The 12,247-nt window shown below is 46.6% G+C and overlaps 1 protein-coding gene across 1 annotated transcript in view; it reads left to right on the forward strand.

Moving 5' to 3' along the window:
• Nucleotides 1–12,247, forward strand: part of LOC120322647 — a 105,899-nt gene that overhangs the window by 56,371 nt on the left and 37,281 nt on the right. The window contains exon 3 of the mRNA XM_039378501.1: nucleotides 12,000–12,101. Coding sequence (XP_039234435.1) covers nucleotides 12,000–12,101 — 102 coding nt within the window. The remainder of the gene's footprint in view (nucleotides 1–11,999; nucleotides 12,102–12,247) is intronic.

The following is a 12,247-nucleotide window of genomic DNA, read 5'->3' on the forward strand; positions in this document are numbered from 1 at the left end:
ACCTAAAAAAAGAGAGAAGGTTTGCATGGGATATTGGGGATAAATTGTTCCCTGTGAGGGTGGGGAGGCCCTGGCACAGGTTGCCCAGAGAAGCTGTGGCTGCCCCATCCCTGGGAGTGTCCAAGGCCAGGTTGGACAGGGCTTGGAGCAACCTGGGCTAGTGGAAGGTGTCCCTGCCCATGGCAGGGGGTGGCACTGGGTGGGCTTTAAGGTCCCTGTCAACCCAGGCCATTCTGGGATTTTTGAGGAAATGAAGAGGTTGTGCTCCCTTGGTACAAATTCCTTGAGCCACAATGTGGAGCTGTGTGAGTGTGAGGATAAAACGTGGGCAAGAACAACTAAGTGCTCTGTAAAACTCGAGTTAAGACTAATTTCTTACTCTGAACTGGAACAATGTACTTAATACTATATAAATATAACTAAATGAAAGATTTTATAGAGCATTAAAAATTTATAGCACATCAGCTGCCTTAAAAATGCATTTCCTTTCTCTTCCTGTGCCTTTTAGCCACCTTGTCATTGCCTGTGACTGGTTTATTGTGGGCTCTGATTTCTGAGCAGGCATTACAGATGCCCTTAAGTTTAAGTGAATGCGTTTGTGGTGGTTGCTGTGTGATGACTGTTTTACTCTGTAAATAGGCTATAAATTATGTATGGAGAATTTATGAATTAATCTATAGTATATATCTTGCACTCATAAATATTGTAGAGCACCTCGCAGCCTCTTTAGAGCTCGCTGGTGGAGCTCTTTAAGTGCAGGGTTTTCATGCTGTTCTCTTGTATCAGAAATAAGTAGTTTTGATTTTCTGCAGGACTATTTTCGTTCATCTTTCAGTTCTGCACTTTGCCACGAGCAGAGCAAAATTGTCCAAGGGTATAATGGAGCAAGGGACGTGCCTTGCTTCACCTTGTGTGTTGAAAGGGAGATAAATCAGGAGTTTGGTGCCTCTGGAGCTATTTTTCCTTGCACCTTGGTCCTCTGAATAATAACATGTTTTCCCCAGGCGGCTAATTATGGGGTGAGATTAATATGGCAGCAGATTGTAACCACAACTGAGGAGCTCAGGAACTATTAAAACACTTCATGTCTGTCGAGTGCAGCACTAAAACCTTCTGTTCATTGGAAATAAGTCTTAGATGAGGTGGTGTGTGAAGGAGTATCACAGCAAGGCTGGGGATGCTTCAGAAACCCCACTAACCACGGGTCAGCTGGCTCTGTGTCACTTAATTGTCTCTTCAGTTCATTTGTCTGAGGCAATTGGAGACTGTAACCTTTCAGGGAGAAGTCAGTGATCTCCAGGCTGAGTTTCCATCCCCATTCCCTGCAGGACCTGCTGTGGTGCCACCCTGGGTCAGGCCCAGCTGGGCTGTGTTTATGGTCAGTGCTGAGGTGCAGGGTGGTACCTGGGCTGGAAACTTACTCAAATGCCCTGAAAGAAAACAGCCAGAGCAGCTTTCCCTGGGAATTCTCAGGTTTGTGGGATGTGCTGCTGGTCCTGCCACCTCCTCCGCCCCACAGCTGTGCCCACAGTGCTGCTGCAGCAGGCTGGGGCTCAGCTGGGCAAGGGGGTGTCCCCTTCCCTCACAGGGGAGAAACTGGAGCAGAAGAATGGGAAGAGCTTTGGGAAGACATCTCAAAGAGCCAAGAATATAATTTTAGTTTCTTGCCACCAAGCCCCGTGCTAAAAGGGGAAGGTTTCCCTCCCAATATTGCAATAACTTGCACCAGTGAGTTCTCTTAGTTAGGCTTCCTTATCACACACCTTCAGTGAGGCTGTTTTAGTTAGAGGGAAATATTTAACAGATATTAGGAAACATTTCTGCACTGAAAGAGTGGTTAAACATATTGCAGTCACAATTTGGGGAGTGTGTAACCAGCAAACAAAGCCAGAAGGAACACGAGGTGCTCTCTATACCTACCCCCTGTTTAAGGCTCCTTCAGCTGAGCTGCCAAGGTGGAAACCAGGACCAGGAACGTGGCTCTTCAGCAACATTTTGCTTTGTTGGTATTTTCTGTGATTCATCTCATACTGGCACAAATATGAGTGATTTGGTGACATCCCAGGATGGATGGTTAATGCTCATTGGATGCATTTCTCTCACTCCATCTCTTCCAACAACCCGTGTTTTCCTCTCTGTTGTCAGCTCTGGGACTTTACTAATGCTTCAAACTCTGGAATTTGTCACCAGGCTGACAGTGCCTTGTTAGAAGATGTTTCCTTTATCCCATACCTGTGCAGGGACCCTGCTGTGCCAGTCATTCCATGGAATGGGAGCCCTGCAGGGAGGCTGCTGGGGAGCAGGATGGGGCATCCCAGATCCAGCAAGAGCAGGAGCTTCCCTGGGCTCAGCACAAGGACTGAGAGGGCAGGAGAGGTTCTGAGGGGGCTGTGTACAGGAAAACCATGACATGGATGTCACTGTACTCTTCCCATCATCCCAACAGTGATGGACAGAATCCCTCCAGAGATGTCAGTCTGTTGATCCCTGCTGGGCTGTAAATTCAGGGGGATCATGGGAAGGATTTATCAAACCCTTGACTTACTCACCAAGGCAGTTGGAAATGGAGCAAGGCAAGTATGAGCAATACCATGGATTATTATTTTATGTGTTGTAGTTTTAGATGATTTATATTGGAACAATACACCTTGGAACAATAATCAGATTCCAGATGGATTTACCTTGTCATATTGCCAGGAAAAGGGGATATATTTGATTTATCTGTAGTGCTTGATGAGCATAGAAGAAGGTGCAAAATGAGATTCTAGGTCCAGATTTCCTCAGAAAATGAGGGATTGGAAGGTATCTGGAGCCAGGCAGGTGTCAGCAGAGGGGAAAACCAAACCCAGCAGCCAACAGGGTTCTCTCTGTTCCTTTCCTGCCTTTCCAGTTGTCCCCAGGAGCCCGTGGTGGTTTTAATGGGTGTATTTTGTGCAGCACTGGGAGCTGAGCCTCTCCCAGGGCTGTGGTGAGGGGTGGGGTGAGCAAGGTCTGTGCACTCAAGTCCATGGAGTGCCTGAACATCCTGAACTGGGGGTTTCTTTGGGTAGTTCTCATAATCCTTTGAATTTGGGGATTCACTCTATCCAGCTCCACGTTCTGCAGAAATGCCTTGAATACAGGGATTGTTCTTCATCCTTCTTTCAACTCCAGCTGTAAAACTGATCTTTCAGTGGCATTTTTCTGAGCGTGGGGAATTTACCACTAGTGCTTAATGGAGGAAAATGCTTCTTGAAATACAGAGGGATTTTTTTTATGGCCATTAAACAAGAAATAAGGTGCAAAAGGCAATTTTTGTGCCTTGGGGCTGGATCTTCAGTTGTGCTCAAGGAGATGGGTTTTGGTGGGACCCCAGCCCCTGTTCTCCTGGCTGTGCAGTGAAAGGTGATGTTCCTGTGTGGGATTCACAGAGGGCTCAGGTGAACCTTCACAGACACCCAACTGAGGCAACTTTGTCTATTTTGCTTTCAGTTTACTAAACAAACCCTCTGTTGTTTGCACAAAGCAGTAATTTTGCTTCCAGCAAAATTAGAAATAACAAATTACTTAGAAATAACAAACATTCCTGGGGAGATTTATCTTGCCACACAATTCTGCAGGTGCCTTTTTTTCATATATTTGGGATCTTCTCACATCATTACTTAATTTCTAAACTCTTTCTTTTTGTGCATCTGGAAAATAAATGCCTGTCTACAGGTTCTTCACAGAACAAATGAGACCAGCAGAGAGTGACAGAGAGGGGTGAGGGTCCATTTCGGCTCTGTGCCTTCAAAATTTGGGCAAGAGATGGCTGGATAAATGCAGAACCTCAAGCTAAACCATGGTTTTCCATTAATTCCTTCAATCGAGCTCTGAAGCACATTTCCAACCTCCAAGACAAAATTCATTTCATCTTCTTTAAAAAAACTTTAAGTAAATACTCTAAAAATTGAGTGTCTCCTTAGACACCAGTGGAGAGTAAAAATCAGCAGCTCATTTCCAAACAACGGGTTCAGCTCTGGTTTCAAATCCTGCCTGATTCCAGTTGAACTGGAGCTGTTTTCCAGAGTCCAGGTCAAAACAGAGCCCTCAGCTCTGTGTATTGATATCACAGGGAGGTTAAAAAGACAGAGGAGAAGGCAGGGATTAGCTGGAGAGCATGAACCTGGATTTCTGCCTTGAGCCCAGGAATTCTCAGGAAAGAGCTGGGGGATGGAGAGGGTCCATACATACTGCATGAGGATTTATCCACTGGGATTAGGGCACGTAGCTCTGGACATCAGCCAGGATCGTGTCCGTGGAAATGGGTCTGTTATTGGTCCCTGAGAAAAATGATTGCCCAGCCCTGAAACAATGTTTGATCAGTCTCAGAGCTTGTTGAATAAAGGAAGTTTAAAAAAGCAAAAAAACATTATTAGTGTAGTAGTGATGAAATACTGCATTTTCTAGTCTGCTTTTTCCTTAAACTTACAGTAATCACAGAACCACGGGATGGGACCACAGTGGCTCATCTGGTGCCACCTCCCTGTTTCAGCAGGGCCATCCCAGAGCACATGGTGCAGGATTGTGTCCAGATGGCTCTGGAATATCCTCAGGGAGCAGACTCCACACCCTCTCAGGTCTCTGGTCAGTGCCTGGTCCCTGCACAGGGAAGTTCTTCCTCATGTCCAAGTGGCACTTCTTGAGGTGCCCTCTCAGTGTCTGCTCTGGAGGCTCCCTCAGCCTTTCCTGCTCCCAGGGATGCTCCCATCCCTCCATCGTCTCTGCAGCCTCTGCTGGACCCTCCCCAGGAGCTCCCTGTGCCCCCTGTCCTGGGACGGTCCAGATCCATGGGCTGTGCTCGAGGACCACCATGGCTGGGTGTCAGAGCCCCCTCCACGGCACAGACACTTCTACATGTTAAAGATTTTATCTCTGCCCTTTCCATCGTGGGTTTTTGGCACCTTCAGCAGCAAATTTTGGAGGACAAACTTTTCAAGGAATTGCTCTCATTCCCTGCTCCATCCACCTCCCTGTGCCCTGCAGCTGGAGGGAGCTTGAAGGGTGGAATTAAAAACCATTGAGGGAATGCAGCTTGGGAAAATAGCAAATAGGATGCTCTCAGGGTCTTTCCTGACCCCAGACTGAAGCAAAAGCTGCAATAAACCACAATTAAATCAGGTATTGATTTGTGTATCAGACAGGAGTTTTCTCCTGAGCTCCAGGCTTGATTTCAGGCTCATTTCTCTGGTAACTCAGCAGGGCTAAGGGAGGCAGGTGTTTTACAAACCATGGCATTCTGCTTTCACTGCAATCAGACCTTAAAAATGTTATTTCATTAGATGGCACTTTGATTTTTGATGATAATAATGTTATGAATAATTTAAAAAGAGAGTCTTTCTCATTTTCAGGGGATGATATGAAGGAGAAGCTATTCATATCCCAGGCTGGGGGAATTACTTGTGTGGACGACAAATTCCAGACAGCCTGGAAGGCTGAGGGTTCCTCTGTATTTATAGAACAAATGCATCAGTGCAGAGGAGTTCAGGATTCCCCACAGGTCTCAGGAGAGTTCCCAAGGGTGTCCTCAAAGGACAGGAGCAGGACCCCTCCTGTGCTGGGAGCCCTGGAGCTGGGGGTGCTCCCACGTGGGCTGAGCCCATCCCGTGGTTTCCCAGGTGGAGCTGCCCATTCCCAGTGAGTCCTGACACAAACCAGTGTGGTGCTTCAGCTCCTTCCCTGGCCACTTAACTCATCCATCACCCAGTCCTTGCTCTCCACAGCAGTGCTGGCTGATCCACTGCCAAACAACCTGGAACTGCCTGAGCTTCAGGAACTATTTCTGGAGGTGCAACCTGGACCAAACTCCTGCTAATTCCAGGGATGGAGTCAACAGCCTTGTGGCCTCAGTGCCTTTGTGCCAGGAGCTGTTACAGAAGGAGCACCATGAGTGGAGGGTTCCTGGGTGGGACTGATGCTGGTGGTGGCTGCAGACCTGGGACAGCAGCCCGAGCTGGGGCAGAGCTTGACCCTCCAGCGAATGGGAGTTACTGGCCAGGCTCACCCTCTGTTCTGGGGCAAGGTGGGGCAGTGCCAGTCCAGGGATCCCCAGTCCTGCACACACACGGCTGCTGTGATGGGGGCTGTGGTGTAGGACAGGCATCCCCTAATCTGTGCTTCCAGAGGCAGATAAGGTTATAAGAGGGCTGCACACGAGGTGACTCCTTTTTCTGCTGATAAAGCTTTTGAGAGAAGTTATCTTTGTGTGGAGAGATTTCTGTGTTGCTGAGAGAGGCAGTGCTAAGTGTAGTTGTGTTTTCCCAGTTACACAGAAATTTAAACTGCCAGATCTGTCCTTGCTGCAGGACCCTGGTAGAGCTGGTGCTGCTCTGGGGACTGTCCCTGAGCTGTGGTCACCTGTTCTGAAGGCAGTGATGTATCTAAACCTCCCTTCCTTCAGTTGAAGGCCATTTCTCCTTGTCCTGTCCCTCCATCCCTTGTCCCCAGTCCCTCTCCAGCTCTCCTGGAGCCCCTTTAGGCCCTGGAAGGGACTCTCAGCTCTCCCTGGAGCCTTCTCTTCTCCAGGGGAACCCCCCCAGCTCTCCCAGCCTGGCTCCAGCCCTCGGAGATCTCCGTGGCCTCCTCTGGACTCGCTCCAGCAGATCAACATCTTTCTTGTGTTGGGGTTCCCCAGAGCTTTTTGTTTTGTCCCCTGGTGCCCTACCATGTGTCCTAGGGAGGGATCTGAGGTGAGGTGTGGAGAGTGATGGGCTTTCCAGTGCTGCAGATGAATTACTTCAAACTCAGTGTCATTGTTTGGGAACACACCTGCTTTGCTCCTGATGTGGTTCATTTAATGAAGCAAACACACTGCCTTCTATTTTTGAACTCAAGAGTTTGGACAAATTCAGCCTATTCCACCTTCAGCGTTAGAGGATGAGCTCCCAGGTGATAAAGTTTCCCATAACCCCCCCAGCCCTGTGCTGCCACGGAAAGCAGAGCATCGGTAATGAGTGTGTATTTTTCAGCCTGCATTTAGAGCTCTTTTGCTTTGAAGGACATCAGTGTAATGAGGCTTAATGTGTTCCCCCTGTGAGGGGAGGGTTTGGTTTACAGGCTGTAAAACGAAGGCTCTTTGAGGTGTGCTTTTAATCCAGCATCACTCTACTCCAGGGAGAGAATTCTGACATGGTTTTACCACCACGCTTCTTGCTAGTTAGCATGTTATTTTCTGCAGCTCAGAGAGTGAAATCTGAAGGTGGCAGACAGAGAGGTTGAAGCATATGGTATCCAAATAAAATACTATTTACGTGGAGTGTGAAACAGATAGGACAGACAGCTGTCCTGGGATTCTAGCACTTCCCTGGGCTGGAAATTCTGTAAAAACCTTCCCTTTTGGAGGAATATAAAATACAAGCTGATGACACGGGAATTTCTTTGTGTATTTTTATATACAATTTATACACGTGAATGACTTGTTGAATATAAAAATATGGATTGGTAGGGTGTTCTCATGTCTTAACCCAGTATTGGCCAGGCAGTGCTGGTACACTGCACTGGTCCAAAAAAGGTACATTGGTGGAAGGGAAACACTTGAATTGAAAGATTTTTTTACTCCTTGAAAACTTTAGTCAGTTTATAATGGCACATTAAGCTCTGTCCATACTTATGTTTCTGGTAATTCTTAATGAAACTTGACAAGTTCTCCACTCCAGTGCTGTGGAATGGATTAAAAAGGAACCCACTGGTTCTTTCCTTACTGAGCTCTGCCAGGTTATTCTTGCTGCAGGTGCTGCTGGTTTGGGCTTCTGCAACCTCTGCTTCAGCCTCTGACATTTCTTAGCTGATAAATAAAGAATTAATGGTTAGATTGAGTGGGGTCAGTGAGGGGAGTCCCACACAGATGCCCCCACCTGGCCCTGAGCTGAGCCCTGGTGCTGCTGTGCAGACAACAAGTGTTTATTAATGTGCTGGGAAATGATTCCAGGGGCCCCCAGGGAGCACCAGAGAGGGGCTGAGTGGCTGCTGGTGCAGATAATCCTGGAATTATGGAAGTGTGAAACGCCTGTGATAAGATCTTGGTGCCTTCTCTGGGAGATAAAAGCAGCCACTGTAGCAGTGAGCCTGTGCAGCCTCTCCAGCACCCACTGTTACCGTCACAGGGAGAGGCAACGGGAGAACTCACATCCCACTTGTGGGCATTTACAAATGGCACACTCTTGGATCCTTTTCTTCTAACATTTTCTGTCTGCTTATTCAAGAGCTCTTTCTCTCTGATCTCAGTTGCCTTCTGTCTCTCAACTTTGTTAACTGTGTTTCACTCGGGATCTTATCACGAGAAATGATTCTTTTGCTTTACGTTTCAGCTGCTTTCTTTATGCTATAAATTAACTGTACTGTGAGAATCTAAAACACTTGCAGGTTTCTCTGTGTGGAAGATGCCACTCAAAACAACTGTATTTCCAGCCTGGTTCATCTGCCCTTTCTTAGGGTGATGCTGAAGTTTGATTCCAGGCCAGGTTGGACAGGGCTTGGAGCAACCTGGGGTAGTGGAAGATGTCTCTCCCTGGCAGGGAGTGGGACTGGATGGGCTTTAAGGCCCCTTCCAACCCAACCACCCTGGAATTCTGGGATTTACTGGCTGCTCAGGGGACCTTTCCCTTCCAGCAGCACAGGAGCCCAGCTCTGGTTGTTGGCTCCTCTCTGCACACACCAGTTCACATGGCACAGTTTGGCTTTTTCCAAAATAACTGATTTTGCTTCATCTCGTTGGTTTAACCCATTGCAAAACAGTCTGATCTCTGAGGCATCATAATTAACTGGAATCTCCAAAGTCTTCGATCAAGATCTCAATCTATTTTAATTTGCAAGAATATTTTTGATGCCAAATTCTTTTTTGTCCCCTTTTTGATTAAATATACCTGTTTTCCTTTCTTTTTTGCTGCTCTGCTGGTGGACAAAGATTAAGCCTCCAGTCTCCATCCTGACATTTAACCTTTACTTATCTCCTGCTAATTTTATCAGCTTTAACAAAATTGTCTTATTTTCCCCCATGCTGATAGACAGTGGAGGTCCTTCAAATTATTCAGAAAAGGGGGAGTGGATAGAAAAAACTGATGCCCTTCAATTAACTTTCTTTTAAATGTTACATTGAAATGATTCATGTGGAAATTGGTCAGTGGTAAATGTATTTCTACATCATCAAACAAAGCAACTTAAACAGATAAAATAGAACTGAGATTTGAGGTTGGTCCCAAGGATGTTTTAATGAAAATATGTGTTGTATTCCCTGGTTTATTTTCTGTATGTGTAAACACAGTGAGTATTATAAAATACATTTACAACTCCTGTTATAAATATGCATTATTAAAAGATAGAAATGTTGGTGTTGGACCCAGCAGAGGAATGGTAAATGAGTGAGTGTTTTGTGTAAAATCAGAGAGGATGGAAGAGCAACCAAGAGCTAAAAAGTGGAAAGGATGCATTTTATCAGTGGAATTGGTTGCTGTGTTGAGATGGGAGGAGATCAGCAGGGAATTCAGAGCTTTGTCCACAGGGCTGGTATGCAGGATCCGGGGTAATATTGTGCACCATTAACTTGAGCAAAGAAACAACTTCTGTAAAAACCTTGAGTTTTGTTAATTAACTGCTCTGCACCCCAGGAATGGTGAGTCATTAGCTGCTCACATTCCCCCAAGGAGCTATCTGTAGTCCCTGGGGATGCTGGGCATCAAGGGCTGTTTGTTTGCCAGGGTTAGATTCACCCCCTTGTTTCAAGGAAAAGTAAAAAGATGAAAAAAATCCTGAAGGAGCTCTGAAGTCAAAGACAAAAATGAAGCCGTTGTGTCGTCTGGGGTATCCCTGTCCTAATGAGTGGGATTAAATCTCCACAGCCCCTTCTCTGGCCTTTCATTTTAATGATGGCCAGATGTTCCCAGCGTTAAAGCTTCATTACAACCAGCAGAGTGCAAACCCTGCCATGTGAACTGCTGGGAATGCTGGACCTGGGCGTGATGATTGACTTTCTGCCGTTCCTGGGTTTGCTCATGGGCAAGGCAGAAAACCTGAGAGCACAAACTATGGCAGTGGTAAACATTTCACTGCTTAGTTTCACACTCCACTGAGCTCAGGCTGCTTGTTTTCATCTGCCTTTTCTTTTATTCTGTGTTTGCTGGGTATTGGGAGTGACTTTGGTATCGACTGCAGCAGATCAGCTGAAATTCTTACTTTAAATTCCAACTAAAAGTCTAGGATGAGTCCAGTGTTTTAATGGGATTCTTGTCAATTATACTGAATTATTTGTAGGAGGGTTCAGACTAAAATAATTCCCTGTGGGAATTTCTAGTGTTTTCAGCAGATTTCCAATCAGTTGTTTCCTTAAGGCTCAGATCCAGTGGACAAACCAAAGGCTGCTGCTCCTTCGTTAGGAGGCCCCGTGGTTAATGAAGGTGGTTTTGCTAAGGCCCAAACTCCAGAAGCCAGCGAGTGAACACTGAGTTCTGTGCCTTCTTTTTCCTGTAGGCCTTTAATCACTAAAAGTCAAGTGCTTTGAGCATAATTCTCCCTTGATCTCACTTGATCTGCAAGCAGATGTCTCCAAGTCCTGATCCTGCAAGGTCATGAGCTAAAGAGGAGTCATAAATCTATTGTAAAAATCCCTGAATTGTGCCACATCTTCCAGAGGTGTCCCTGGCACTGAGAGCTGGATCAGCACTCACTGGTGTCACACCCACTCCCAGCTCTTACTGGGAATCATAGAATGGAATCCCAGGATCACTGAGGTTGGAAAAGCCCTCCCAGCCCATGGATCCCACCTTGTCCCCCAGCCCAGAGCACTCAGTGCCACGGCCAGGCCTTCCTGGGACACCTCCAGGGCTGGGGACTCCAAACCTCCCTTGTTCCCTGGGAGCAGAGCCCGACCCCCCCTGGCTCCCCCCTCCTGTCAGGGGGTTGCAGAGCCAGAAGGTCCCCCCTGAGCCTCCTTTTCTCCAGGCTGAGCCCCCCCAGCTCCCTCAGCTGCTCCTCACAGGACTGACAAGTGTTATTTCCAAGCCTGTTCCACGTGTGTTCCCGAGCTCACACATTCCTTGGCTGCAGGAACAATGCTGTGACAGGATCAGGACGTGCAAATGGAGCGATGAAAGCAAACATGAGGGAAGTGACAGCACTGTGGGGCAAGGTCGTGTCTCTGGGGGTGAGACAGTGGGGAAGGATCTGAAATACTGAGGAATTTGGAGGCTGAAGGAGAGGGGAATTATCAGCCTTTGCCAATGGGCAGATGGGAGCAGGGGGACAGAGGGGGTGTTGGATGTATCTGTAACCTGGAGATGCTTTATTCTGGATTCCAGCAGAGTCACAAAACCAGCCGTCCCAGCATCTCTCCAAACCAAAGCACAGGTTTTATACAGGGCTAGAGCATTAAACATTTGAGAAAAGGGTGGCCTGGTATCTGCCAGGGTTCCTGCTCAGCCTGGCTGAAGGATCATTCCTGGCCATAGCATTATACCTCCCTTTCAGTGATTTTCAGGAAAGGGTGGGCTTGATTTATCCCACCCTGGGCTTTTCTGAACTCTTCTTACTCTTTGTGCAACTTCTATAAATTCCTAATCGTATTTGCTTTAGCACAGGAATGTCAGTGAACTAATTATTCAAAAGAATGTGTTTAGGAATAGTTGTTGGTATTTTTTTTCCCACAAAATACAACCTGCAAGAAATATCATGTCTCAGTGTGGCTCCACAGAACGGATGAATAGCCAGAATTTGTTATTAATTTGAATGTTAAATGTTGCAGGAATCTGACACAGCAGTGAAGCTGTGCATTGTGATAATCAAAAATGGGAGGGGGGTGTATTGTGACTTCTAGAAATTTTACTAAAAATATATCTAGGCTATATCTTTGAAATAAATAAGTGAAATATTAAATGCTCGAGCATTTGGGGTTTATTTTCCCGTGTCCCACACTGTGAGCTCTAAAACCTGTGTTGTGGCAGCTGTTTCTGTAGGTTGTGAGCTGTAAAACCTTTGTTTTCCTTCCACAACAGGTGAGATGTGGGAAGATTTCCCTCTTCTTCAGGTCAAGGAAAAGCACCAAGCTCCAAACTGTGATCCTTCATCCCGTGGTGGATCGAGGCCTTTCAGGAATGGTATGTAATAGTGTGTATTTATGAATATATTTATTAAGCCCCCAGTTCCAAAGGGCTGTTTGTCTCCTGGGACAGGTCTGGATGACTTCTGAGAGATTACTCCTGGCTTTAAAACATCTGGAAAAATTGAGGCCAACATATGATGG

This window comes from Pipra filicauda, unplaced genomic scaffold (genome assembly GCF_003945595.2).
Source record: "Pipra filicauda isolate LSUMZ 115617 unplaced genomic scaffold, ASM394559v2 scaffold139_size1960392_pilon, whole genome shotgun sequence".
Classification (NCBI taxonomy): Eukaryota; Metazoa; Chordata; class Aves; order Passeriformes; family Pipridae; genus Pipra; species Pipra filicauda.